The sequence below is a fragment of the Triplophysa dalaica genome, chromosome 1, assembly GCF_015846415.1.
Source record: "Triplophysa dalaica isolate WHDGS20190420 chromosome 1, ASM1584641v1, whole genome shotgun sequence".
Classification (NCBI taxonomy): Eukaryota; Metazoa; Chordata; class Actinopteri; order Cypriniformes; family Nemacheilidae; genus Triplophysa; species Triplophysa dalaica.
Window position 1 is genome coordinate 30,460,973 of NC_079542.1, and position 26,883 is coordinate 30,487,855.

General features: G+C 41.1%; 2 protein-coding genes and 1 pseudogene across 2 annotated transcripts; 2 read left to right on the forward strand and 1 right to left on the reverse strand.

Moving 5' to 3' along the window:
- The first annotated feature begins 5,729 nt into the window (after positions 1–5,729).
- Positions 5,730–10,536, forward strand: LOC130417481 (uncharacterized). The gene is made up of 14 exons (XM_056743058.1): positions 5,730–5,808; positions 6,242–6,411; positions 6,616–6,823; positions 6,911–6,986; positions 7,140–7,366; positions 7,658–7,723; positions 7,844–7,920; positions 8,032–8,079; positions 8,163–8,368; positions 8,466–8,568; positions 9,223–9,385; positions 9,472–9,569; positions 9,765–9,912; positions 10,516–10,536. Exons 1-14 carry the CDS (start codon positions 5,770–5,772, stop codon positions 10,534–10,536), a joined length of 1,650 nt encoding a protein of 549 aa, XP_056599036.1. The 5' UTR covers positions 5,730–5,769.
- A 32-nt stretch (positions 10,537–10,568) lies between these two features.
- Positions 10,569–26,497, forward strand: LOC130417497 (C-type mannose receptor 2-like; annotated as a pseudogene).
- On the reverse strand, positions 11,125–15,430 carry LOC130417489 (uncharacterized). Its single transcript, XM_056743070.1, has 5 exons — positions 15,392–15,430; positions 13,100–13,191; positions 12,218–12,328; positions 11,866–12,145; positions 11,125–11,328 (listed from the first exon to the last, which is right to left on the reverse strand). The coding sequence occupies exons 1-5, from the start codon at positions 15,428–15,430 to the stop codon at positions 11,125–11,127; spliced, it is 726 nt and encodes a 241-aa protein (XP_056599048.1).
- Positions 26,498–26,883: the final 386 nt, after the last annotated feature.

Here is a 26,883-nt window from a genome sequence, read left to right on the forward strand (position 1 = left end):
AAACTGCTGAGCGCAGTCCTCGACGGTGTTACCAACAACCCACCCTGCGAGATGAGTGCATCAAGAAAGCGGACTTCCTTGCTGTCACTCTTCTGCACAAGGTATAGCCGGGGGTGTCTCTCCTGGACCACTACCGTGGACATCGTCCGACCCAGGGCCCGTGCCGCCGCCTTAGTCGCCCGTAGAGCGCTGTCAGCGGTGGCACGGAGATCCTGCATTATACCCGGGTCGGCCTTACCCTCGTGGAGCCCTCTCAACGCCCTGGCCTGGCGGACCTGCAGGATGGCCAAGGCATAGAGAGAGGAGGCAGCCTGGCCCGCAACATCGCAAGCTTTCGACACCAGTGATGCCGAAGTCTTACGTGCTTTGGACGGTAGGAGTGGTCGATCCCCCCCCAGGTGGTAGCCGTCCGCGGCACAGGTGCACCGCAGGCGGACGTTCCACCCGGGGGATCTCGACGCAGTCCTTGGCTGCCTCACCATCGAGGGAAGTAAGGGAGCCGGAGCTGGTTTCACTGGAACGGTCCGTGAGTGGAGCGTTCCAAGTTTTACACAGCTCCTCATGCACCTCCGGGAAAAACATGGCACCCGGGGTGGGCGCGGTTTGCACCGCGCACCGACCTCGGGAACCATGTATCCCCGGGTTAGCACGGATGACATCACTTCTGCTTCCTCCTGAACTCGACCGCTGGGGGTGGAGTTTGGATTCGGCAGAGTCGGATGCCAGTCTCCCTCCGATGCTGCGAGCGACATCTCATCTACGTCACACATCGTTTCCGAGTGTGTGCGTGAGGATCCGGACGGTATGCCACCGCCGGTTGGGGAACGTTCAGAAGAGCGAATCGGGGTGCGATCGGCCCGTGAGCACTTGGCTGGCGGGTTTACGTTCGCAGAGTTCCCCGTATCACTAACGCTGCTAACGTGGGTGGTCATCGGGGCCGTAGCCACAGATGTCACAGCCCGGGTAGCAGACGAAATGGTGGCTGGTTCCCGTAGGAAGACAGCCACCCGTGACCGCAACTTCTGAATGACAATCTGCCCGCAGTGCAGGCAGATGTGTCAACGAACGCTGCTTCAGTGTGCTGGACGCCCAGACACCTAATGCAGTGATCGTGTCCATCCCCCTCCTCGATGAGGGTGCCGCACCCAAGAGAACAGCGGGACATGCCGCGCTGGAGAATGCTCAGTCAGTCCTGAAAAGGACTTTTAGAAAAAATCTCTAACACCTCCGGAACCGCCGAGACGCCCAGGGGAAGGTCGCTGCAGGAAGGGACGATCCGCTGTAACACGTCGTAGCACCAGCGTGTAGTTGTAGAGGATTGAATCCTGAGTTGTACTCATGAGCGATGGCTCTGAAGAACAAAAGGTAAGTGAATGCTGCACGCCGGCCTCCTTTTATACCGGATTTCCGGGGGCGGAGCCCGGCATGCAAATTGCATTCGCCAAATTTCATTGGCCTTTTCTATAGTAGTCAGAGTTGATTGGTTCTCAAGGGCGAACCCCATCTGTCGTTCTCGACACAACGTCGAGAGACCGACAGAAAGGGAAAAGGTGTTATGATGGGACTAAAATTTAATTATTTGTCCTCAAGGATATGTCTGGCGGAAATTCAAATACAGCTCACCATCCAAAAATACCATTCCTACCTTAAAGCATGGAGGTGTAAATATCCTGTTATGGAGCTGTTTCTGTGCATCATAGACTGGAGCACTTGTCAGGATAGAGTTTAAAATGGATGGTGCAAAATACCGTCAAATTGGGAAGAAGGTTTATCTTATAATATGCTCTTTATTGGTATTTCACAAGAAAAAACAAATATACATTTAACAAGATTCCTTTTATCCCAATTTAGTGCCATTTAGTGACATTCAGTCGATATGGCTATTGAGGATCTTCTGGAGATCACCCTTTCAGTCAAGATGGCCGCCTATAACCTTCTCGAGTGCTGGTCAGGTGGCCAGGGAGGCGTAGGCGGTGCACCTGAGGGCGCCATGCTACTCTTCTTCTTATGGTTTTAAATGGCGATTGGGAAACCAAACGTAAAACGTTAATTCCCGCCACCTACTGGACCGGAGTGTGGAGCACTACATGATGGGTGAAATAATTATAACAAAAAATGTATTTCTTCAATGAATTTGGAAACAAAAACATAAATTATGTTAATCAAATAATTCTCTTTTAAAAAATGTAATAATACTTCATAGATTTTATACTATTTTGCCCATTACCTAACAATGTCTGAATAGATAAATGTTGTGTTCTGTTGTCTGATGTGAATCGTTAATGTATGTTCTCCCTCGTGTTTCTCTGAGCCTGGAATTACCCTTATGTGTTCCTTTTTTTATTATTAAAAGAAGGTATAAATTAAAATCACACTTTTATCCCAAACTTTTGCTATATAAGAGGGAGTCGTATTCACGCGAAAATCATGTAAGTTTGAGAACTGAAAGCGCCGTTATTACTGAGATTACATCTGTTATTGACACCAGGCCCATGAGCATCCTGAACGGCAGCTTGTGTAAGTGCCTGTTCAAAGTATGCAGATCTAGAATGGGGCGCAGCCCCCCGCCTTTCTTGGGGACGATGAAGTAGTGGCTGTTAAAACCTGCTGAACATCTCGGCTAGAGGGACGGGCTTGATCGCTTCCTTTACCAGAAGGGTGGCGACCTCGGCATGAGGCACCCTTGCCTCTGACTGAGACGGAGAGGATGCCCCGAAACTTGGGCGAGTGTCCGGCGAATTGGATCGAGTAGCCGAGACAGATCGGAGTCCGTAGCCACTCTGACAGTTTGGGAAGCTCTAACCAGGCTCCCAGGGAGCGAGACAGGGGGACTAGGGGTACAATCTGCTTCATCAACCCCAGGTAGTTTGATGGCTGGCAGTGCGGATCCCTCGCTGTGGGGAAGCCCCCGGGGAGGAGATTGACTCTGCTGACTCCCCTGCCTGGCGATGATGCAGCTCAATGCATCGTCAAACTGAGAGTGCTGAGGGTGTACACCCACACACACTAGAAAAGGGAACATATAATGAATAAATAGATGAGCACAAGCACATGTTGCGTTTCCCTCAATCTGTGTAGTGCAAGTGATAGAAAAGGAAACGGGTGCTCACCACTAGTTGCCATTATTTGCCCTCTACAGGCAAATCCTAATTATGCATTTCAGTACAAATCTCAGTACCGTGTAATTGGAATAAATGACCACTTAAAGTAATGTACAATAAATTACAATTTTAACCTGTTACAAGGACTGCTGATTATCCTCGATATTGTGTCTCGCCATGAAGCAATGACGAGATGCCAAACATGTAGAGTGTGAAAGCGGCTGCAATAAACACCCAGAGAGTGATGAAACTCTTTTTTTGAGAATGTGGGCATTGGGCCCCCAAAGGGGTCCAAAAGATGCTGAGACAGGGCAGGGACCATCCCGGATCGACCAACAAGCGATTGAATTGCTAGGGTCGGGCCTGATGATGTTTTCGATCTCCCTGGGGTCTTCCTGTCAGGGCCTCTTCTGCTTCCGCGGCGGCTGCTGACGGGTTGTTAGTTTCCTCCTCGATGTCTTCCTCCGGGGAGGCACTGGGTGGGGGCCGGAGCCGGCGTCGAAGAGGACTGGGGCTGCTGGGAAGCAGACTGTACACAGGATCTTGTCACAGGTCGGGGCGGGCCAAGCCAGACTGCACCCACCCCTGAAAAACCCGGGAACCACCTCGAGGAACGTGTCAAGGACCAGACAGACAAGGGAATAAAATAATACAGTTTATTTATTAAATTAAAAGATTGGTGAATTGGATAAGTCCTAATTAAAATCTTCTTCTTGCCGCCAGGTAAGTATGCAGATGCGGAGGCGAAGCGAGTCACTGGTGTTACTCCGGAGGGAGGTACTCGGATGTGGGGGCAAGCGAGCCACTAGAACGAGACAGCAAGGTTTAACTGTCCAACAGTATATGGAACATTCAACTGATATACCTCTCTCTTCTTCTGAACAGGGTAAAGGCTTCCAACAGGGACGTGTGGAGACCACCAGGCGGGAAGGACGCTTAGGACGGGACGCTCCACTTTAGCTGAGCACTGGAACAGTACAGCAAGGTCTCAACAGTATGTGAAGCTTTTCAACTGATATGCCTTTTCTTCTGAACAGGGTAAAGGCTTCCAATAGGGACGTGTGGCGACCACCAGGCGGGAAGGACACTTTGGACGGAACGCTCACTTCGGCTGAGCACTGGATCAGACACAGCACAGTTTCAACGGTTCAACAGTACATGAAGCTTTTCAACTGATATACCTTCTCTTCTTTTGAACAGGGTAAAGGCTTCCAATAGGGACGTGTGGAGACCACCAGGCGGGAAGGACACTTTGGACGGAACGCTCCACTTCAGCTGAGCACTGGAACAGTACAGCAAGGTCTCAACGGTTCAACAGTACGTGAAGCTTTTCAACTGATATACCTTCTCTCTTATTCTGAACAGGGTAAAGACTTCCAATAGGGGCGTGTGGAGACCACCAGGCGGGGAGGGCGCTTTGAGCGGGACGCTCACTTCGGCTGAGCACTGGAACAGACACAGCACAGTTTCAACGGTTCAACAGTGCATGAAGCTTTACAACTGATATACCTTCTCTTCTTCTGAACAGAGTAAAGGATTCCAATAGGGGCGTGTGGAGACCACCGGGCGGGAAGGGCGCTTTGAGCGGGACGCTCACTTCGGCCGAGCACTGGAACAGACACAGCACAGTTTCAACAGTTCAATAATATATGAAGCACTCAGCATTAACGGGGCCAGGTCTTCTCAAAGCAGGAAGTTGGGCATTTGCTTTATCAAAACCCTTCTTTAGAGACAGCGGGTAGAAGACTGTAAGAGGAGAGTGCACGGCAGACTTCTATTACTTCTCCACACACAAATTTCACTTCACAGCACAAACCGTGTGAATCGTCACTTCAGGCACTGCAATTCCACTCGCACACCGTGCATTCGGGCCAGCACTCACCCACCGGACTTTTCTCCCACCAGATCGGATCTCGTCCTCGATCAGGGCTTGACTTCACTCCGGGAAAGTAGAAGAACGGTGCAGCGATCATCACATTCGGCAAGGAGAGGACAGAAGTTGGAGACAGATCTTCAATTCACTCGGTGTAATAGTTCACTCGTGCCACACATTTTCCAAACTCTCCACACCACTTCAGTGTTAGTCTATATAAACAACGGATCCAATACTCATCACTTGCATCTTTCTCACTGCTGACGATATTCCTCAAGTCTTCGCTGACAAATCCTTCACTCCTTCCTTTCTCTTCCACAGCTTCAATCTTCACCACTCCACAGCCCAGCCTCAATAAAAAGAACAGCCCGCTGACAAACACAGCATCACACGGGAGGAGATCTATGGAATAAAATCACTTTCAAAAATAATCGTACGTAATTCAAAACATTTGTGTGCAATTTTAATATAATCGTGCGTAATTTAAAACTATTGTACGTAATTCTGTTTTTTGTCAAAGTTGGATTCCAAAATCTACTGCCACGACAGTTTACAGATACGCGATTTAGAGTACAACTCTAAAATGTACGACTGTGACAGTTTACAGACGGCGCTTGATTTCACAATAGCTCTGTTACACACACGACATGCGAAATTACGACCACGAAGTGCGGTGTGCGAAACGGCTGTCAAAAATACGTCATCAAGGTCACAGGCATTACTATCCGAGGGAAGATGAATCGATTCAACGAAGTGCGCATGCGCCCCACCAAAGTTTAAACCACTGGCGCCGAAATGGCAGATCAGCAGCCAAGCACTCACACCTCGTCTCAGGTAAGTTAATTATTATTATTATACATTTTCAATCTGACATTTTTAAGCAGTGGTCATCAAACTTGTTCCTGGCGGTCATGAGGTCGGAGCTAAACTCTGAAGGACACGGGCCCTCCAGGACCGAACTTGACGACCCTTGTGTATAAGGGTTAACGTTAGTTATAACTAATAACAGAGAGTAGCAATATTACAGAGACAGTATAGTAGGTAAGATAAGCTCTCAGAATACATGTAACGTTAGATGCTTAAAGAAGACAGTTGTTTAGGAGGTCATCACAGCAGCCTGTAGCGCGATAAGATAGAGTTACATAAAAGAATGAGCACTTTTAAGTGTTGACTTCCTAACAGCCGTGTTACGTGCACTGTACGTTAAGGTCATTTTATATAAGTGTTCACTGTATAAGTATTGAAGTCATATTTCATTGTTCATCAGGTTCCATTAGGTGACATCTTGCATACAGCCCAGAATCTGGTGTCAATGTTGAGCAACACCTTAAGTGTTGGACAACCGAAAGTGGGGAACCAGTCCAATATCAGTGTACAGTCAGCAGAAGAAAGAAGGTCCAAGTCAAATGTGCAGTCAGTTCAGCAGGAAATGGCTAGGTGTGAGATTTAAAAAAAATGTGTGTGTGTGTGTGTGTCTGTTCTGTTGGAATAAACAGTTTGTACAGTATATATATATATTTTTGATTACATACTGTATATAAGTTTCATCACACATTAACATTACATCACATATATTAGGGTGCATGTGAGTGTTCTCAATGTTCTAAACTGGCTCAAAATAAAAATGGAAGTCCTTTTTAGGTCATTTCCTGGATTCTTCAGAAAGGAAGTGAGGGGTAAAAAACGTTTTGGACCATATAAACGGCCACAGAAAACCTTTTTGATGGTTTTTTTTCTCCTTGACCAACAATATGAGAAAACGCCCAAAGGAGAGACAGAATTACAACTTACACTTGCAGGACTTGGGAGAAGATCATTAACTATAACCGAAAACATGACTCATTCAGAGGTAAGATCTATAATGTATTTTTTCTTGTTTTTTTTTGTGTTGAGTGAATTTCCTTACTATTGTTTTACTCTGCCTTTGATAATTAAGCTATCAGAGGTGCTTGTTAATGCATATCCAAAACTGGCAAAAGTCTGCGGAGGATGGTTGCTTCACAAGTGCTCAGGTATGAAGGATCGTTTTGAAAGAAATGTCCTAACCTCTTAAAACTTATGTGGATTGAAATCATATGCGTTTATAGATATCAGATGGATTCTATCTGTTAAATATTTTTTGGTGTATTGTCTTTCTATATTCTGTTAAATACTTTGAATCATAGGTGGAGGTGGTCAACGGAAATTGACTGTCATCCCTCCTGACCCTGATGGGTATAATGGACAGCAATTAAAAACCGTGAGCAGCAATGGAAAGAGCACAATGTATGTAGTTCCTCTGCAAGAGCAAATTGACATAACTCCATTACCACCTGATGCAAGGGAATTCGAAAAAATGCCCAAAGCCCAGTGTGCACTTTGCAGCAAAATGGTTCCCCTTCAGTGCCTTCCAGTACACATAAAACACTGTAAGGTGGAACATGTGGATTTGTGTCTCTCAAGTGATGATGTAAGTCTAAGATGTTTATTTTAGTCATCAGTGAGCTCTAAAAACAAGGTTGATTGAGTTTCTGTTTTATTTCCAGTCGATGGAGAAGTCCCCAGACTCCCCACAAGAAGCTATTTCAACTTCTGTTGACACCTGGAAAGAGGCGTGTTTAAAAAAAAAAAATTATAATAATAATTATACTGATCTTTTGTTAATATTTATAAACAATTTTTATGTGATTTTTTACGTTTTCAGGAATTGGAAAAGTCACCAGATATTGAAAGCTGTGATTCAAATATAAATGAAGTCTGGACAGAGAAGGTGAAAAGGATATTTATTTATGTGTTTAAAAAAAAAATGCATTTTCAGGTTATGGTTTATGCATGGTTCCTAAAAGATTGTTTATGTGTAATTTAACTCAGTATTTTAATTTCACATCAGACTGCTGAGTGTCCATTGTGCAAGAAATCCTTTGACAGTGATGTTATAGAGATACATGCAGCCAACTGTGGATTACGGTAAATTACTAAATAGTTTAGTGTCACTTATCAAATATTAACATTTCGATGTTTCCTATCCAGCAATTTGAAATATCAAAGCATTTATTTTTTGTTTTTGCTTGTGTGCAGAACTGCAGAATATGATGATAACGTCAGTGACCCAATAAATACACAAAGGTAAAAATTGTATATTAAGAAAGTGTTTGTTTTACTTTGCTGGTACATTTCATGTTTCGTTTCTGTTTATTTCCATTACAAAGTTCTGGGGAGATTCTGAATTGGATCGCCAGTAAAGTTGATCAAACCAACACCTTTTCCATCTGCATTTCTCGGAATGACATCTACAACAGAGGAATGCAGCAGTGGCAGCGCCAAAAGAAATCGACACCAAAAGACAGACTAAAGGTTACCTTTTTTGGAGAAGCTGGGGTTGACTCTGGTGCACTTAGCAAGGAGTTCTTAACAGGTATAAATAATTGAGTTTATTATAAAATGTATGTTTTAAATTTTAAAGCAGACATTTTGTCAGATCAGATTTTAAACCGGTTGTATTTGTTGTCTAGAAATGATTGCAGAGATTGAAACAAGACTTTTTATCGCTGGTGTAGATAAAAAAGGGAAAAATCCAGTCTATTGTCTCAACAGCTTGGATCGTAACTACTTCAGGTATGCAATATTTGATCAGTTAAAGGGATACTCTACCATATTTTCATATTAAACTATGTTATTCCCTTATCTAAGATGAGTTGATACACACAGCTTTCATCTCAGTGCATGCAATTAATCGCTCTAGCACGCTGTGACTTTGAAAGCACTTAGTTTAGCCCAGTATATTCAATGGTATCTAGCAGCAATGAATTTAGAAGTGTCCAAACACATCAACGTTTTTCCTATTTAAAAACATTTACACAAGTAGTCATACGACCAAGTATGGTGACACAAAATAAAACGTGGCGCTTTTCTAAGTGGGTTAAAAAAGATAACTATAATGTATGACGTAATAGCACTTTTGGGAGTACTTCGACTGGCGCAGTGAAAAGTCATGCCTGATCCTCGTCCCACTATTGACAGAAGGCGTGACTTTTTAAAGCGCCAGTCGAAGTACTCCCAAAAGTGCTATTACGCCATACATTATAGTTATCTTTTAATCGCCAGAGAGATTAAATGAGAGAGGTATGCATCAACTTATCTTGGTTAAGGGAATAACATAGTTTAATATGAAAAAACAGTGGAGTATCCCTTTAAAAATTTTAAACATGTTTCAATAAACCTTTTTGGTTGATATAAGGTTTTGTTTTATCCACTGTGGTATGGTATTAGAAGTGCAGGAGAAATTATGACTGTCAGTCTAGCACAAGGAGGACCACCGCCGGTTTTTTTGCGCGCGTGGTGTTTCCAATATCTTTGCACTGGAGATTATGACAGTATACAGGTGACTACCAGTGATGTCACAGATTTAGAATTCTCCCTGCTCATTGAGAAGGTAAAATAGTAACCTGAAATGTAAGTAAAATATAGTAATGTTTAACTCTGTAAAAGTAAATAAGTATTCTATTTCTCTGTATTTAGGTTAACTCAACAGATGACATGAGTGAGTTTACAGATGAGATTTTAAGCTGTGGATACACTGGTAAAGTGTCTGCTGACATGAAAAGCAACATAATCAGGTTAACTATACTTTTTACTCTCCTCGGAGTACAAAAAGTTTTATTTTACCTGCATTTGTAATCTTATGAAATGTATAGTAAATAACAAAAAGCTTCACATTTATCATATAGTCGTCAAAATTGAGTTACTGTATATATTTTTTAAATATTGTTTAGTGTTTTAAACATTTGATGAAAAATAACATTTGCCTCTAGAGCCATTGTTTTACACTCCACTATGAGAGTTGTTCCAATGCTTGATCAGCTGAGAAAAGGCCTGAAGCTCTACGATCTCCAGAAAGTCATGGAAATGCATCCAGACTTATGTCTACCATTGTTTGTCCCAGGGGAAAAAGATGACAGGGTAAACCATTGTGGTTCTTATGGTGTTTTCATAACAAGGACATGTTTAAGGGATAGTTCACATTGAAATAAATTTTTGGTATATTTTAGTTTACCTCAAGGGCATCCAAAGATGTAGGTGTATTTGTTTTTCCGCAGTAGTTTAAATATTGATAGGTTTTGACATAAAAATGTCTTGTCTGTCAGTCGTATAATGCCATCAATGTGTCCTTACGATGGGGAATTTTTTAATTTGGACTTCACTGTGTAGCTCTCTGAGATTGTGACCATAGACCTGCATTATACGACTGACAGACAAGAACGGTTTGACCTAAACATATCAAAATTGAAACTACTGTGAACTATCCCTTTAAATGCTATAGAAATGCTAACACTATCTCTTTTATTTAAGGTGGATGCAGGCTTCATTCTGGAAAATTGCCACCCTGTCTTTAGTGACAAAGGTTCTGTGAAATACACTAAAGAAGTAAATGTAATGAACTTTTTGCAGGATTTCCTACAGGAAGTTGAGGATCGTGGTATGTATTATAATAGCACAACATACTTAGTGGAATGAAAACAAGATTATCAGAACTTTAACCCTCCCTCCCTCCATGTTTTTAAGATGGTGAAGCTGAACAAATGACTGCAGGTAAAGTTATGCAGTGGATGACAGGCCAAAGACATAAGCCTATTCTCCCCAGTGACCAGAGGGATTTCAACATCACTGTGATGTTCAATCACGACTGTGACACAAAACACAGTGTGTGTTTTCCAACTGTAAGCGCATGTACTCGCACGATTACGTTTCCTACAGCTCACCTGAAAACACTGGATGAATTTAAAAACATAATGGAAATAGCTATGAAATATGGGGAGTCATTTGACAATGTTTAAATGTATTTGGTGGTGAAAGCATGTTGAAACAGCAACTTTAAGCTTCTCTTTGAATCACTGAGTAAAACTGATCCTTTGACAATATTTGTTGAAATAATTTTCATGTTAAAGAAACTACTCAACTCTCTTTGAATCACTGTTTAGTGGCATAAGTAAAACTTTTCCTTCGACAATATTTGTTGAAATAATTTCTTAAAAAAACAACTCAAAATCATTAACAGTTCTGAATTTATTTACAAATTAGTTTTATTAATTCATTCATTTTGCTGCTTTGTTACAGTTTTCAAAATTTGCAAAATATAGGTTTAAAATGGTCTCACACAGTTGTTTGTGTATTTCAAAGACTTTCAAAATATTGAACCAAAGATGTATAAATATCTCTGCCATAACAGTCAGATGTTGCAAGAGGATTAAAGATGGATTTTACGGTTTCCATCAGAGCAGGAGTGAGTGGGCACTCAATTTCTGGAACATGAACTCCAACATCATCTTCTGTCACACTATCAAACGTCTCCCAGTCTGTTCCAAACAGTTCCAAATTCTTAAATGAAATAAATAAATTTACTTCACGCATCATGCAAAAGCACAATTTGACAGTACAGGGCGTGCATAATTATTAGGCACGTTGATTTTCTGATAATATTTTATTCCCAGACACATTTTGTCAATTCCAAACCATATTAATCTTAACTACTATTAATTTTGTATTTAATCACTTGAAACTGAGAAATAATTGTTCACGACGGCTGGAAATGAATAATACATTATTATTGCATTTTGATGGGGATTTAATAATTTTGGACTTTTCAGTCTGAGTTAAATCTCTTTTTTGGCTTGTTTTATCTAAAATAAAATGTGCCTAATAATTCAGCGCACCTGAATTAAAGGCATTTTTCATTTTCAGCCTTCGTGAGCAATTATATATCAGTTATAAATGATTAAATACAAAATAAATAGTAGTTAAGATTAATATGGTTGGAATTGACAAAATGTGCCTGGGAATAAAATATCAGAAAATCAACGTGCCTAATAATTATGTATAACTTGAAGGCATAGAAAATCTATTAAAAAAACAAACCTGAAAACTCTCTTCATTGTCTCCAGATGAGGTGTGCATGTGTCCCATTATCCACATCTGGTTAGGGGTAAGCCCATTTTCAGACCGTAATGGATGATTGTCCCAGCCTTCAGAAAAACTGTGGAGGTCACGCTTCAGACGTGGGAGGAAGACATAATGTGCACAAAACAAATGAAGGGAATCTGACAAGTCCAACAAGCCATCTTCCTCAAGGCTGTGAAGTATTTCGTAATACAGCTGTGTTACGCTGACCCAGACGTCTCGCCAGAGGCGTTCAATTCTAGAGAATACAAAATGTATCAATGAAAATTATAAATTACACGATAGTGTGACATCCTCACTTGTTTATTACCTCTGATTATGTACGCTTTTCCCAGCAATGAAGCTTCCTCTTCCAGTCCCTTTCACACGAAACATGGTTTCTGCAACTGCCACATTTTCCACACCTTCATCACCCCGGACCCTGAAATGGAGGGGTGAAAGGAGAGGTTAAATCTGCTTGACTGCCATAATGTTAAGAAAATACAAATAAACATGTTTACTCATCCGTCCCTCCCGAACCTATAACAGAAGTGTCGTTCCTTGGTCAAAATGACCCTAGGGCCAGAAATCTTAGATTCAATTTTTATAATTTATTTCTAAATAATTGTTTTTCTATTATTTTTGGGTGATTTTTATTATATTTACCTTCTGGATATTTTTTAAAGAATAATGTTTACATTAAAAAAATCTGTATTTTGCAAAAAAAATCTATTAAAAAATTAGCTATTATATAAACTCTCAAATGTAACCATTAAGTCCAAAAAAAAAGGAAAAATGTCATTCATATCCCAGCAGAAACATTATAATTTGTTCTATTGGAGAGTGTGTATCGTGTGTGCATTTTCTGCATTGGGGATATTATGTAGTCTCAGCCCTTCATTTGGGTATAAATCTTTAAATAAAAAAATGCTGTTTCCTCGTAAATTCCATTCATTCCTTTGTGGGTCAAAAAGACCCATTAGGGAAACTTTTGTTACTTTTTTTATTGCACCCATTTAAACTCCTCAAATCCACTCAGTTTTTGTCTGTGTGTGTATTCCTGGTGCAAGTATGACAAAAGTAGAGAAATCTTGGACCGGTACGATCAACACACAATTTTTAGGAAAATCAGTTTTTGGGTCAAAATGACCTGAGGGACGGATGAGGGTTTAACTAAATCCAAGGAAGTGAGCAGAAAAAAAAATTATCCTACCTTGAAGGCCAGCCATGTTTTTGCACAGACTGGAGAAAGAATGATAAGGCAGTGCTTGAACGGTTGTTTGTTGCTGGCTCCAGGTACATGATCTATACCAAAAAAGAATGAATGTAATACATTAAAGCATTCAATACATTCAAACACAGATAGATAGTCAGATTATAGATAGATAAGTAATAGTATTGATTGATAGATAGATTCCACTGGGTTGTAAATAAATGTGTTTACCTTTCGTGAGAACCCGTCTATCCCACCAAATATGATGATGTTGTACCTTCAAAGTAAAACCATGTTAAACGTAATATTGCATAACATTACACTTTCGTAGGTAAAATATAAGAACATACCTTATGAGCTTGTGATTCGTGTCAATATGGACTAAGGACAGTGGACTTTGAACAAAATATGACCTCCTGACAATACATCCCAGCTGTGTCATCCTTTCCAATATTCCAGGGGCATCCACTCTGTGCATGGATTCTTTTATGCGGTTCCATTGCACTCTTTGTCCGTCTGCTTGCATGCAGCCTTTTATCATCCTATATCCAGCATTTGGTAGTCTTCTTTTGATGGCCAAAATGGCATTATCCAATTCATTGTCAGACATGGTGCTATACGTAGTTTTAACAGACAAACCCAAGTCACGCATTCGGCGAAAGATAGTTGACTGGCTTACTCCTAAAATGTTCGCAATACAAGAAACTGGTAAACACATCTCTATGAGACGGGAGAGCATTTCCTCTGAAACAATAAACTTAGGTCGACCTCGTCCACCACCACATTCCCTCGTAAGAACTGGGGCCACCTCTTGGGAAAGAGCTGCTTGAATTTTTTGTTGTAAATCCATGAGGGTCCCCAAAATATCATTTGACACATCAAAGATAGTGGCGGCTGATGACAAAATAAACACCTCTTGATTGATAACATACTGAAAATAGTCCAAGTCCAGATGATGTCCATCTAAAAATGCACTTATTCGTGACCTGAGGCGTTCTAGTAGGTGCGTCAGCAACGGCCCCTGTAAGTCAAATTACTCATTAATATTAATATTACTTCAGACAGAATTCTATTTTTTATTATAGTCCAGTCATTTTAAGCCAAAATGGGGGTCAACCTTGAACAAATTGCAGCAGTAGCAAACTGATTTTGTATCAATATGTCCTGAGTAAGGAAATAAAAGCCCAGAAGAATCCCATTAGGGGAAAGTTTAGAAAAAGACCCAAATATAGCCTATTCATTATTTTCTCATGTGAATAGGGTAACATTTTTAACCTTTAGATATCACCATGAAAATGAGTTGATTACTTACATAAAGACAAGAAAAAAATGTATTACAAGTTTTTTTTTGTTTGTTAACATGGACAAACAGTGCATAATCTAATTACGTATGTGCTAATTTGCATAAATACCACAACAGATCTAAACATTGGGTATAGCCAGGGTAAAATGTCTTGTTCAATCTTGTTGATAACAGTAAAATACTTAATATTAAGATCTGAGTGGAACCCATTTAGGCTACCCATGAGCATTAATACAAAGAGGCAGGAAGAAGTACTTTAGAAACCAGCATTTATTAATTACTAATGCAGAGATGGGGTTTTGGGTTTGATCCGTGGGACTGTTTCTGGGGATATACTTTTATTTTGCATACCTTTTGTCTTCTGCATTCTCGTTACTATTGTCTCATGTTCTTGCCTCAGACTTGTCCCCCAGAAACAGCCCCAAATATAATCTCTTAAAAATTAATAAAGGAACCAGCCTAAGTAGGAACCAAAGTACTTCTTTTTAATTGAGTTTTTCCTTACTAAGGACACATTGATACAAAATCAGTTTGCTTCTGTAAATTGACTAGACTATTGGTGATAAATGAAATATGACTTCAATACTTATACAGTGAACACTTATATAAAATGACCTTAACGTACAGTGCACGTAACACGGCTGTTAGGAAGTCAACACTTAAAAGTGCTCATTCTTTTATGTAACTCTATCTTATCGCGCTACAGGCTGCTGTGATGACCTCCTAAACAACTGTCTTCTTTAAGCATCTAACGTTACATGTATTCTGAGAGCTTATCTTACCTACTATACTGTCTCTGTAATATTGCTACTCTCTGTTATTAGTTATAACTAACGTTAACCCTTATACACAAGGGTCGTCAAGTTCGGTCCTGGAGGGCCCGTGTCCTTCAGAGTTTAGCTCCGACCTCATGACCGCCAGGAACAAGTTTGATGACCACTGCTTAAAAATGTCAGATTGAAAATGTATAATAATAATAATTAACTTACCTGAGACGAGGTGTGAGTGCTTGGCTGCTGATCTGCCATTTCGGCGCCAGTGGTTTAAACTTTGGTGGGGCGCATGCGCACTTCGTTGAATCGATTCATCTTCCCTCGGATAGTAATGCCTGTGACCTTGATGACGTATTTTTGACAGCCGTTTCGCACACCGCACTTCGTGGTCGTAATTTCGCATGTCGTGTGTGTAACAGAGCTATTGTGAAATCAAGCGCCGTCTGTAAACTGTCACAGTCGTACATTTTAGAGTTGTACTCTAAATCGCGTATCTGTAAACTGTCGTGGCAGTAGATTTTGGAATCCAACTTTGACAAAAAACAGAATTACGTACAATAGTTTTAAATTACGCACGATTATATTAAAATTGCACACAAATGTTTTGAATTACGTACGATTATTTTTGAAAGTGATTTTATTCCATAGAGATCCACACCACAGTCTGTTTTCTCTCTGTTTTTAAAGCCCCATCTGAATGTGTGTCCCTCTCACAGCGTTCTCTGTAATTGCCCCACACCTGCTGTCACTCAGGCAATCAGCCCCGCTGCCATGGCAACAGATTCACAGTGCATAGAATGGATGTTCACTGGAAAATCCTGAATAACTGCATTCACCAGGATCTTAGTCCTGTTCTGGTTTTTGTCACCCCGTGACAATCTCGACGACCAGAATGCGGCTGAGACGCGGCTGGGGAGTATTTGCTTGATAGCCCGTAGGGCGAGGTCGGTGGCGGTGCGGAGTTCCCGCATATGCCTTGGGTCGGTCTTACCCTCGTGGAGCTCTTTCAACGCCTTGGCTTGGAGAGAGGAGGCAGCTTGACCCGCAACAGGGTAAGCTTTCGACACCAGAGATGCAGAAAACCTACACACTTTGAATGGGAGTCTAGGTTGAGCCCTCCAAGTGGCTGCCGTCTGCGGGCACAAGTGCACCACGACTGCAAGGTTCACCTGGGAGACATTGACATGTCCTCTAGCTGCCCCACCATTGAGGGAAGTAAGGAACTACTTAGGAAATACTTTGACGTGTATGCGCCGATGAGGTGGCATTCCAGGTCTTGCTGACTTCCTCATTCATTCCCAGGAAATACAGCACCGGGGTCAGTCGCAGCTTGGAGCTCCGCTCAGACCTGAGGTACCAAGTATACAGCCGTAAGCATTGGGGGAGAGGCAGTGCGGTGCACTGCAGCCCAATGCTCATGACGGCCCAGTAAAGCATGGGTGACATTTCCGCTTCTTCCTGGGCTCCACCCCCCGAGCGAGGGAGCTCCGAGGAATCGTCGGGGTCGGATGCCAGTAAATCACCCTCCGATTCTGCAAGGGACATCTCATCATCATCCCGCACCGTTTCCAAATATGTGGCTGAGGAACAAGACAAGGTGGGACCGTCTCTTGGGGAACGGTCAGACGAGCGCAAGGGGTACGAACGGTCCACAAGCCTGTTGCTGATGGATAAACGCTCACAGTAATCCCCATATCACCCTCGCCGCTCGCCGTAATGGGCAACAGGGCTATAGCCACTGCTGACATGGAATGGGAAGCAGACGAGGTGGTGCCAGAGTCCGAAAATAACAGAGCCACCCGTGACCGAAACGAAACATTTTATGGACAAGGAAAGAAAAGAACAGATGAGTAGAAAGTGAAAGTTAACAGAGAGCGTGCTCAGAAAACATTTTGAAAATGTCCATGTCAAAACATATTTAGCACATAAAAAACTTCTCAGAAGAGCTTTCCTTGGGTTGTTTTTAACACTACAATAGAATGCAAATTAGAGCAGAGACATCAACCAATAGGCAGAATACAGACAAAAGAATAATTAACAGCAGTTTACAGTCCAGCATTCTTGTGTTACAAAAATAACATTCCATTGGCATAATCACTCTTGTGAATGGGAAGTATGGATGGGTCTGTTATTGCCGAAATTAAACTGAGAAAACGCAGAAGCCGCTGTCTCAGCAGACAACATCTTTTTGAACTGTGGTGGCAGCCGTCGTGTTTTGAAAGGGAGGGTTGACCAGAGGACTGAGAGATAAGTCTGAGCTATTGGCCACTATAAATCACGAACTAGACCTTTAAGTCCCTATAAAAAAATAGCCTATCACAAGTTTACAAGTGTAAAGTGTAGACAAGGGAAATTCAAATGCATGAAATGACTTTATTTAAACAAAAAAACGAATAAATCCAGACAGGAATTTAGGAAATCTACATCAGAGTACAAGACCAGTGTTGTGCAAGTTACTCTGAAAAAGTATTTAATTGCTTTTATTTTCTATATCCTATATCAACCTTGATAAGTTATGGGATTCAAGGATATTCATGAAACGGCTCTTTTAAATCATTCAAATAAATAATATAAAACTACATAAAGTGGTATTATTAACTGACCAAAGCATTAAAGCATGGATTTTAAAGTTAGACTTTAAATCTTGAAGTCAATTCCACTATTGCACACACACATATAACACACAGTATGTAGTTTAATTACATCATAAGTAACTGTAATTAAATTACAGAAAAAATAACAGTAACCCTGTTACGGTGCAGCAAGGGAAGACAGAGTGGATTCAAATTCAGTTTTGGTTTTTCATATAATCCATATGGTAATTATAAAACATCTGTCACAGAGATCCTGCTACGAAAAACTCTTGTGTTAATATAGACTGTCTTGAGCTGGACTTACACATGTTGCAAAATAAAAACATTACATACATCTCTGACATGAGCAGAAATTACCGCAGAAATGTTTGTAATCCCATCAGGGGCGGACTGACCAGTAGGACATTCTGCCTATGGCTGTGAGCCGTGGCGGACGTATCATAAGCGCGACTATACGTAACGCGAAGGCATTAGTGAAGGCATTTTTCTTACGCGTTCACCGGACACGATGGTTTAGCCCGTTGGAATATTTTTTTTTTTTTAAATCTTTTTTTTATCCTTTTAAATGGATTTGTAAATACACTTGCTACGCATTGGGATTCTACTGGCACTTGTTTATTTCTGGCATTTTAGCGTTTTTTCTTGCCTCCACTAGCCCGGAGTGCGACCATCCAACTTACGTGCAAAGGCTTCGGGGTTGATAACATCCAAAAATAAACAAGACAGACACCAACGAAAGGAAACACTAGGTATATATACCCAAAGACACACTTGGGAGACAATTAACAAGGAACCAATGAACAAAAAAACTACAAATTGCTTAAATACAGGACAGGAAACAGGAACAAATTAAAAGTAAAAACTACCGGGAAAACAAAGATAGAATCATGACAGAGCCCCCTCCCTAAGATCGGATTCCGGACTCTCCTAACAGCTCCTAACCTTCAGGTGGGTGGATGGGCAGTGGCGGTTGAGGGATTGAGGGCCAGGCCCTTAGAGTAGTGGCAGACCTGAGCCATGGTTCAGAGATACAGGCTGGTCAGGTGGCCAGGCAGGTGCAGGCTGGTCAGCAAGGCCAGTGGTGGCTATCTTGGACGAGGCAGGGAGATATTCATATTATATAATTTATTCTTGTTATATCTTAAGATTTGTGTTTCAAATTGTTAAATTATACCCCTTTAATAACCTTACTTTAAAAAAATAATCGCTCTGTGACATGACCAGCAACATGGGCACTATTTTCTCTAACACATTAGAAACAGTTGCACCTATGAAGTCAAAAAGATGATTGAGATAAACATAGCACCATGACACACTCAATGCCTTTAAAGAGAAAAACATACACTGGAGGGCAAATGGAAACAAACCAAATCAGAGGGCTTTAAAATTGCATGGAAAGAGAGCTCAAACAGTTGTTCCATAGCATCACATACTGGTCCAGAGATATAAAAAAAAAATATTTTTGTTATAGCTTTTGAAAACTTTGGTGTAAAATCATCATATTGGTTTTGTTTGATTCCTTGTGGCATAACGAGTCAAAACATATACCAATATTCCTCATTTGTCCATTGTAGGCGTCGCCCATTTTGAATTTTGTCATAAAATGCTGTATTCTACAATCCCAATTATGTATCACGACGAAACTTAGCATGGTTCCTCAAGGTCATGTTCTGAGAGGGTTTGTAAAGTTATAGGCCAGAGAGAGATCTCAAGAGATATAATAAAATGTATTTTTGATTGATCAAATGGTTCTCATATAGCCTTAATGAAATCAAGCCAACCATACCAAAGGGTCATCTAGCTGTATCTTCACGGCATTTTTGTGTGTTGACACAAAACTTGGTATGCATCATCACAGTGTGGCGACACCACCAACTTTTTGTCAAAAGTTAAACTATTATATTGTGCTCTTTATCCTTTTACGTATCTGCGGTGCAGAATCTAACCTTCAGAAATGTTCACATGTATTTCCCTTTGTGCCCTTGTAGGGCTTCACCCCTGTAATTGATGCTTGCAGCTATATTTGATTATCCCTGGGAATTTTGTGGGAACGAATGTTTCAGTGCACTGGAAGGATTTTGCTAGGTCGATGTAATTTTTTTTAGATCCAATCAATTTGAAGCATAAAAAACAAGCCAAACAATCTATTTTTCATATTATGTCACAATACAGGGTATGCATTTACGTCAATTTTCGGGACTCGCCCTGGGAAATGCTCCCTGTGTGGCAAAACACCCAGCAAAATGGCTGTTTTCAATAGGAAAAAAAAGAAACCGAGACTAAAACATGCAATGAAATTATTTCCTGAAATAAACAGCTGCTTGACTCTTAGGTGATCCTTACGACTTACAAGGGAATCATGTGTTTCAGGACACTGAAATGTTGCGCGGAATTCAATACGCTCTATACAGAAGTAGTCTTAACTTATGGACTTTAAATATATCTAAAAAGTTCTAAGATTTATCCATGTTAAAAGTCAATTTTGTTGATTCATTGTACTGAATTAATATAAAATTTAATGAAACTGCATTTATTAGCACTGCATTGCTTGCGTGTGGATCTACGTGACCATTAACATTTTTTTTATCTAGAGGTGCAATGCTACAATATTCTTTCACCTAAATTATTTCTCTATTACAATTTCACAGTGATTTTGAGAAAATTAACATGAGGTTTTTTGTCTTCAGATATGGGCCAAACTCTTTATTTCAGACTTTTTCTCATTGGTGAGTATCTGTTCGTTTCTAATGTAATTAGAATTGAGACTGATTAAACATTTAAACTCTCTTTCTCAGCTCTCTACACAGTATCTGAATGCATTCAGCGCCTCTATCACTATGTAAACATGAATAAGAATTGGACTGAAGCTCAGAGTTACTGCAGGCAGGAGTACACAGATCTGGCAATCAGTCAACAACATGAATGAGTTGAAACAGCTAATGAAGAGTGTAAACAATCCAAATGTGAACGTGTGGATTGGGCTCCAGAATACAGGTGTTCATAAATGGAAGTGGTCTCTTGGTGACCCTGTACACTATCAGAACTGGAATAAAATGAATGAAGAATCAAGTGGTGAATCAAGTGGCCAAAATAATTGTGCTTTTTTAAAAAGACCAAAAAATGAATGGTATCATCAGGAATGTAATGAAATTATAAATTAGCTCTGTTACAACGGTGAGTGACTTCCTAAAGATACAGCAAACCTTAACCATTCTAACATAAACCTTTTAGACAATAATAATAAATAAACAGAAATAGTTTCCAAGTTTATGTTTGACACATACCACAACAAATAACATACATATCGAAGAAGCATTGAAAAGAGTTTATTCCTGTGCTTGATAACAAAACTTTTAAAACCATCCCTTCGTTTGCCACATCCTACACTCTTAAAAAAGATGTTAACATTAACACATTGTGTTTTGCTATTTAACACTATGTCTTGATTTTGTGTGAAATAAAAGAATGGGACAATACCAGTAACAAGAAATAACATTGTCACTGTCAGAGCAGAGGGAAAACAAAGAGCGCATCCACTTGCAGTAAATTAAGTTTAATTTAAAATCCAAAAAGAAAGGCACAGTTTAAAAAAAAAAGGTAATCCAGGTAATGGAGTCCTTACAAAACACAGACAGAACACAAAACAGCATGGCACCCTAAGGTGGTGAACAGAGCGTGACAAAGCCTCCACGCTTAAGGGTGGTTCCAGACGCCCCCAAAAATAACAAAGGACAGGAGGGAGGTGAGGTGGAACAGGGGTGGGATGGTGTGCCAGGCCCATGAAGGGGAACAGGACCTGGGGTGTGGTGTAGAGGCGCAGGCTGGTCAGGCGGCCATGGAGGCGCATGCTGGTCAGGGAGGCGCAGGCTGATCGGGAGGCGCAGGCAGGCCGGGGGGGGGGGGGGCGCAGGCGGGTCTGGAAACCTGGCCGTGTCAGGCAGGTAGGCATGGGTCTCTGAAAGATCAAAGGAGTCCATCTTGGAAAAGATAGGGAGCTCAGATACGCCGGACGGAACTGGCTTTAAAACCTCTGGTAGACTGGACGGGACCGGCTCAAAGATCTCTGAATGGTCGTACGGGACCAACTCAACGACCTCTGGAGCGGGATAATAGTGCACAGCCCAGACATACAGGAGCTAAATCCAACAACAACTCCTCAGGAACGGACACCACTGGACTGGGGACTACCCATCTCGAGACTCTGGCTTGGCGGCCAGAAGTTGACTCCTCTTGCAAGTGGGCGGTGACGGGAGATCCGCTCTGCACCGGCGCTTGCTCAACAAAGTTCACAAAGCTCCCTTGAGGATCAAAACTGGCAAGTTTAGTTCTGAGGGGTTCATTGAGGCCGCAACGGTAGAAAACAATGAGAGACTTATCTGGAAAGTGAGTTTGATGCGATAGGTCCAAAAAGTCCTGGGTATGATCCTCAAGGGAGTTGCAGCCATGGCGTAGCATGAGTAACCAGGCTGCTGAGGGAACAAGACTTGCTGGATCCTTTTTTTGGTGTTTTGTTCTGTCACAAAGAGCAGAGGGAAAACAAAGAGCAGATCCAATTGCAGTAAATTATGTTTAATGTAAAATCCAAAAAGAACACAAAGTGGTTAATCCAGTGTGACGAGTCACCCCTGGCGCTATCAGCGTCTCCATGGAGACGGAGGCAATTAGAGTGGCGCAGCTGCCACTCGTTACCACCTGATGTCAATTCACAGCGGCTACAAAAGCCGCTGGTAGCAAAAGAAGGTGAGCAACGTCTCCCAAAGACTTGAATGCCACTGAGCCCTATTTCTGCTTGTTCTCTACAGGATCTGATGTATAACGATTGGCTGCGGAGCACTCCAGCAAACCCAGAAGTACAGGACCCAAGAGAGCGGATTCATACAACTTTGGGAGGAAGTGAAGAGAAGCAAGCCAAGACGCCAGTTAACCACGCGCCTTGAGGAATCATCATACATTGGCAGTTCAAGCAAACCATTCAATAAAATACCCTTCGGGGGTGGTATGTTCTACTTTTGTGGGCTTGTCGTTCCTTCGCCTGTCACACCAGGCAGAGGAAACACGGGCAGAATTTACAAGAACAACACACACTAGACAACTGAACACAAGGGTTATATATACACAGATGAAGGGACAAACAAGTAATGAGACACAGGTGAAAAAAATACATGATAACGAGACAAAGCATAATGGGAAGTGGAGTCCTTACAAAGCACAGACAGAACAAAGAATATCATGGCGCCCTCAGGTGGTGAACCAGAGGGCCAGCAACAGGGCGTGACAAACAGTAATGTGTTGTCCTTAACTGAGCACTAAAGGTGTTGATGTTAACACAACTGTTCTTAGAGTGCACTGCATGTTAAATTTTCCTCTGTGAGAGAAATACAACCATATGTGAGGAGCATGTACATTTACATCCAAGCTGTAATGCACGGTTTCATAAACAAGGCTTGGGCTAGTCCCAGACTAAAATGCAAGTTTGAGCTGTCTTAACTGACAAAAACTTGCAATTACATCCTAACATATGTCAGTGTCTCAGGTTCACACAAGTAAAGTTATTTACTAGGGCATTTTTATAAAAGTCCTAGGGCTAGTTGAAATCCAATGTTCAACAAAACAGCAACTGTTTTGATGCTGGTATGACCAGTTTAAACCAGCTATTGACCAGGACATGATCAGCTAAGGACCCGCTTTAACCCGCAGATGACCAGCTAAAGACCGGCTTAAACCAGCACATGACCAGCTAAGGACCATCTTAAACCAGCATATGACCAGCTTAAACCAGCACATGACTAGCTTAAACCAGAACGTGACCAGCTAAGGACCAGTTTAAACCAGCACACGACCAGCTAAGGACTATCTTAAACCAGTACATTACCAGCTAATGACTGTTGTGGAGTAGGCAGGGCGAGACCTTGAATCGAGGATTGACGTTAATGAGCGTCAGATGTGCGTGCACCGGTCTCGTATCACGGAGGAGATTGGGAGCATAAGATAACAAGCGACCGGACCGTCGATGAGAGAGGACCAGGCCTGGATTTTAGTTGTGGTTTGTTTCATTCGCCGGCAGTCGTCCGTGAGGGGCTGCCGGTTGTCTTTTTACGTTGTTGTCATTTTATTAATTGTTTAAATGTTTGCCAGTTCCCGTCTCCTTCCTTCCTTTTAATTGCACCTTGTTACAATGACCAGCTTAAACCAGCACATGTCCATCTAAGGACCATATTAAACCAGCACAAACCAGCATCTTAAAATTCAGATCCAACAAATGCTGTTTTTTTCAATAGGGTAAACATAGCCGCTAAGAACAACTATTATCCCATACTACTACTAATTAGCTAGTACTAATCTCTTTTAACTTTCATGATTCAATAAGACCAAGCTACCTTTGTATGTAACTGACTTGAAGAAGTTATGGCCAGTCTTGAAAAAAATAGGTGTCTACCTTCTAGGACTTCTCTAAGCTGTTTATGCAACAGGCCCCTAAATTAACTAAGGCCTAGTCCTGGCTTAAAGGGGAGTTCACAATTAAATTAAAATGTCATGATAATTTCCTCGGAAAGGTCATGTCTGTGTGTTTATTTCTTCTATTGAATACAAATAGAGATTTACTAAGGAAAGCTTTCCAGGGATCTTATCCATATTGAATGTTTCAAAATGAAAACATCAACAAATGTTACTTCACATGCATGGCTTGCATGCGTTGGTGGACTGCCCTTAACTCCCAGTAAACATTCACAAACAAATGTGTGCCTTTAGATTATTTCTGAAAACAAGCAAAGAAACGAGAAGAACCAAAACTTGTCTTTCCAATATTTGAATTTAGATGGCGATACCAAACTCTACTGCTAGATGTCAATGTACCATGCAGCTCCCATTATTTAAAAAGAAGAACATACAACAACATTTAAGAAAAGGTTTTATGGTTCAACCAGGCGATTAGTTAGGGTATTATGTAGTGAAACGAACGATTAGTCATTTTACAAGTAAAAAAAATGATAGACTTTTTAAACATAAATATATGGCTTGATCTGCCTAGGAGTACCTCCACGTAGCACGTCGACGACTTCACGTACTAGGAAATAGAAACCTGTGGAACGGTCACGCGTAAGCGTAAGTTCTGACCAAGTGTTTCCAACTGTGAGGAAAGGAGACCGTTCAAAAATGATTAGATGTTGAATGCCATGTTAAATGTCTTTGTGCAAGAATCTTGTTTGAAATGATCAGTATGTGTGCCTATGAGGGATGTTTAAAATCTTTTTTTAAACCAGGCCACTTGTTACCATACCAATGTGATTGTGTAATACGAAAGACGTGGACATGGCGGAGACATTGCAAGCCATGTATTTATGTTAAAAAAGTATCAAATTTTTTTGTTTTCTTGGAATATGACTAAAAGTTATACTAGATTACATCCTTATTCATTGGCTGGTGTAGTGTAGAGCCTTTTCAAGGTGCAATGAAGCAGAAATTTGGACCTCAAACAACACGTTGAAGTTCATTATGCGAAAAGAACCCTTGAAAGCTTCCCTCATGAGCCTCAATTCGTTTGTGACACAAGAAATAAAAACACGGATGGCTTGCATGACATGTGAGTGAGTCAATTATCTTGAAAGTTTTGTTGTATAGTGAACTTCTCCTTTAAACTAAGCCTTGTCTGTGAAACAGGTACTTAGTGTCATAAGAAGGAATGAAAATGATTAAACAATCTTTCTTTTCTTTTAAAGAAAGCAGCAAAGAGTACATTGTTGAAGTTTCTAAAAAAAATGGAGGGATGCCCAGAGATTCTGTAGAGAGCAACATACTGATCTGGCGATTGTGAGGAAACAAACTGAGAATGATGAGATTATGAACCTCATTCAGGAGAACCAGAAACCTGTCTGGATCGGTCTATTCAGTGACATGTGGGAGTGGTCAGATAATAGTGGTTATGATAACCACCTAATGGTGGTTATAATGAAAAATGTACAGAGGCCGATATGAACAACAGACAATGGAATGACACGTCTTGCAATGTCACTCTGACATTTGTGTGTCATGAAGGTGAGTAGATCCTCATGAAACAATTCACAAATATTTCATCTTGCCAGGTTTAAGTCTTTTTGCTGTCATCTCTCCCTCCACTGTCCTTCTGATAAATGTGTATGTGTGTTTTCCTGTGGCTCAGTGGTAAGGGCATGGCACTAGCAGTGCAAAGGTCATGTGTTTGATTTCAGGGGATTGCATATAGTCAGAAACAAATGTATAATTCAATGGAATGTAAGTCGCTTTGGACAAAACCGTCTGCCAAATGCATAACTGTAAATGTGTTTAATAACAAAATTCTTCATTCTGTAGAAATTGTCATACTTCCAGTCTCAGGTTTCTTCTGTGTGCAGATAAGCTGGTGTTGGTCAGGAAGAATCTGAGCTGGCCTGAAGCTCTGAAATACTGCAGAGAGAAACACGTGGATCTGGTTTCAGTTGATTCAAAGAAGATAGAGCACTGGTTGGCTGCAGTGCTTAAACAGGCTTCTACTGCAGCGGTGTGGCTGGGGTTACGTCACTCCTGCACTGAGGGCATTTGGTTCTGGGTGAACGGAGAGATCGTGTGCTATGACAATTGGGCTCCAGGGAATGGAACAGCATATGAGGACTGTGATCCTGTGTTGAGATCTGGAGCAGTTCAGTCTGAAGGAGATCATCGCTGGATCAGCCGCCCTGAAACTGAGGAGCTTAACTTCATTTGCCTCATCTGATTAATAATAAAATTACGATTCTATTACTTCTGGTTTAAATGTTAGTTTTCTTTTTCATTTGTTCATTAGCTATGTGTCAATTTGAAGGCATATTACAGCTTGAATAAATTACGATTTTGGGGTTAAAAATATTTAATGTGGTAAATGATCTACTGCTTAGTGACACATTTTTCTTTAATGTGCAATATTTTGTTGTTTATTAATGGTGTATTCATATATGAATTTGTTAATTTAAGAGTGGGCAGTAATTATTTTTCTGTTTCAAGTGGTGAGCTCATATCAGAGTTAAATAAAATACATTTCTCAAGTTTTGAAGAATCGTATGAGTTAATTGAATAATTTAAATGTCCTTTAATAACTGAAATGTGAACAGATGACACGTGTGT

What these genes read in the sequence shown, in the direction of transcription:
- LOC130417489 (XM_056743070.1), bottom strand. Translation starts at nt 15,430, where the DNA reads ATGGCAGATCAGCAGCCAAGCACTCACACCTCGTCTCAG. An exon ending in AAAAGCGTACATAATCAGAG is followed by an intron (nt 12,146 to 12,217) that starts GTAATAAACAAG and finishes TGTATTCTCTAG; the next exon opens with AATTGAACGCCTCTGGCGAG. An exon ending in ACAATGAAGAGAGTTTTCAG is followed by an intron (nt 11,329 to 11,865) that starts GTTTGTTTTTTT and finishes ATTTCATTTAAG; the next exon opens with AATTTGGAACTGTTTGGAAC.
- LOC130417481 (XM_056743058.1), top strand. Translation starts at nt 5,770, where the DNA reads ATGGCAGATCAGCAGCCAAGCACTCACACCTCGTCTCAG. An exon ending in AAAACATGACTCATTCAGAG is followed by an intron (nt 6,824 to 6,910) that starts GTAAGATCTATA and finishes TTGATAATTAAG; the next exon opens with CTATCAGAGGTGCTTGTTAA. An exon ending in ATGAAAAGCAACATAATCAG is followed by an intron (nt 9,570 to 9,764) that starts GTTAACTATACT and finishes ATTTGCCTCTAG; the next exon opens with AGCCATTGTTTTACACTCCA.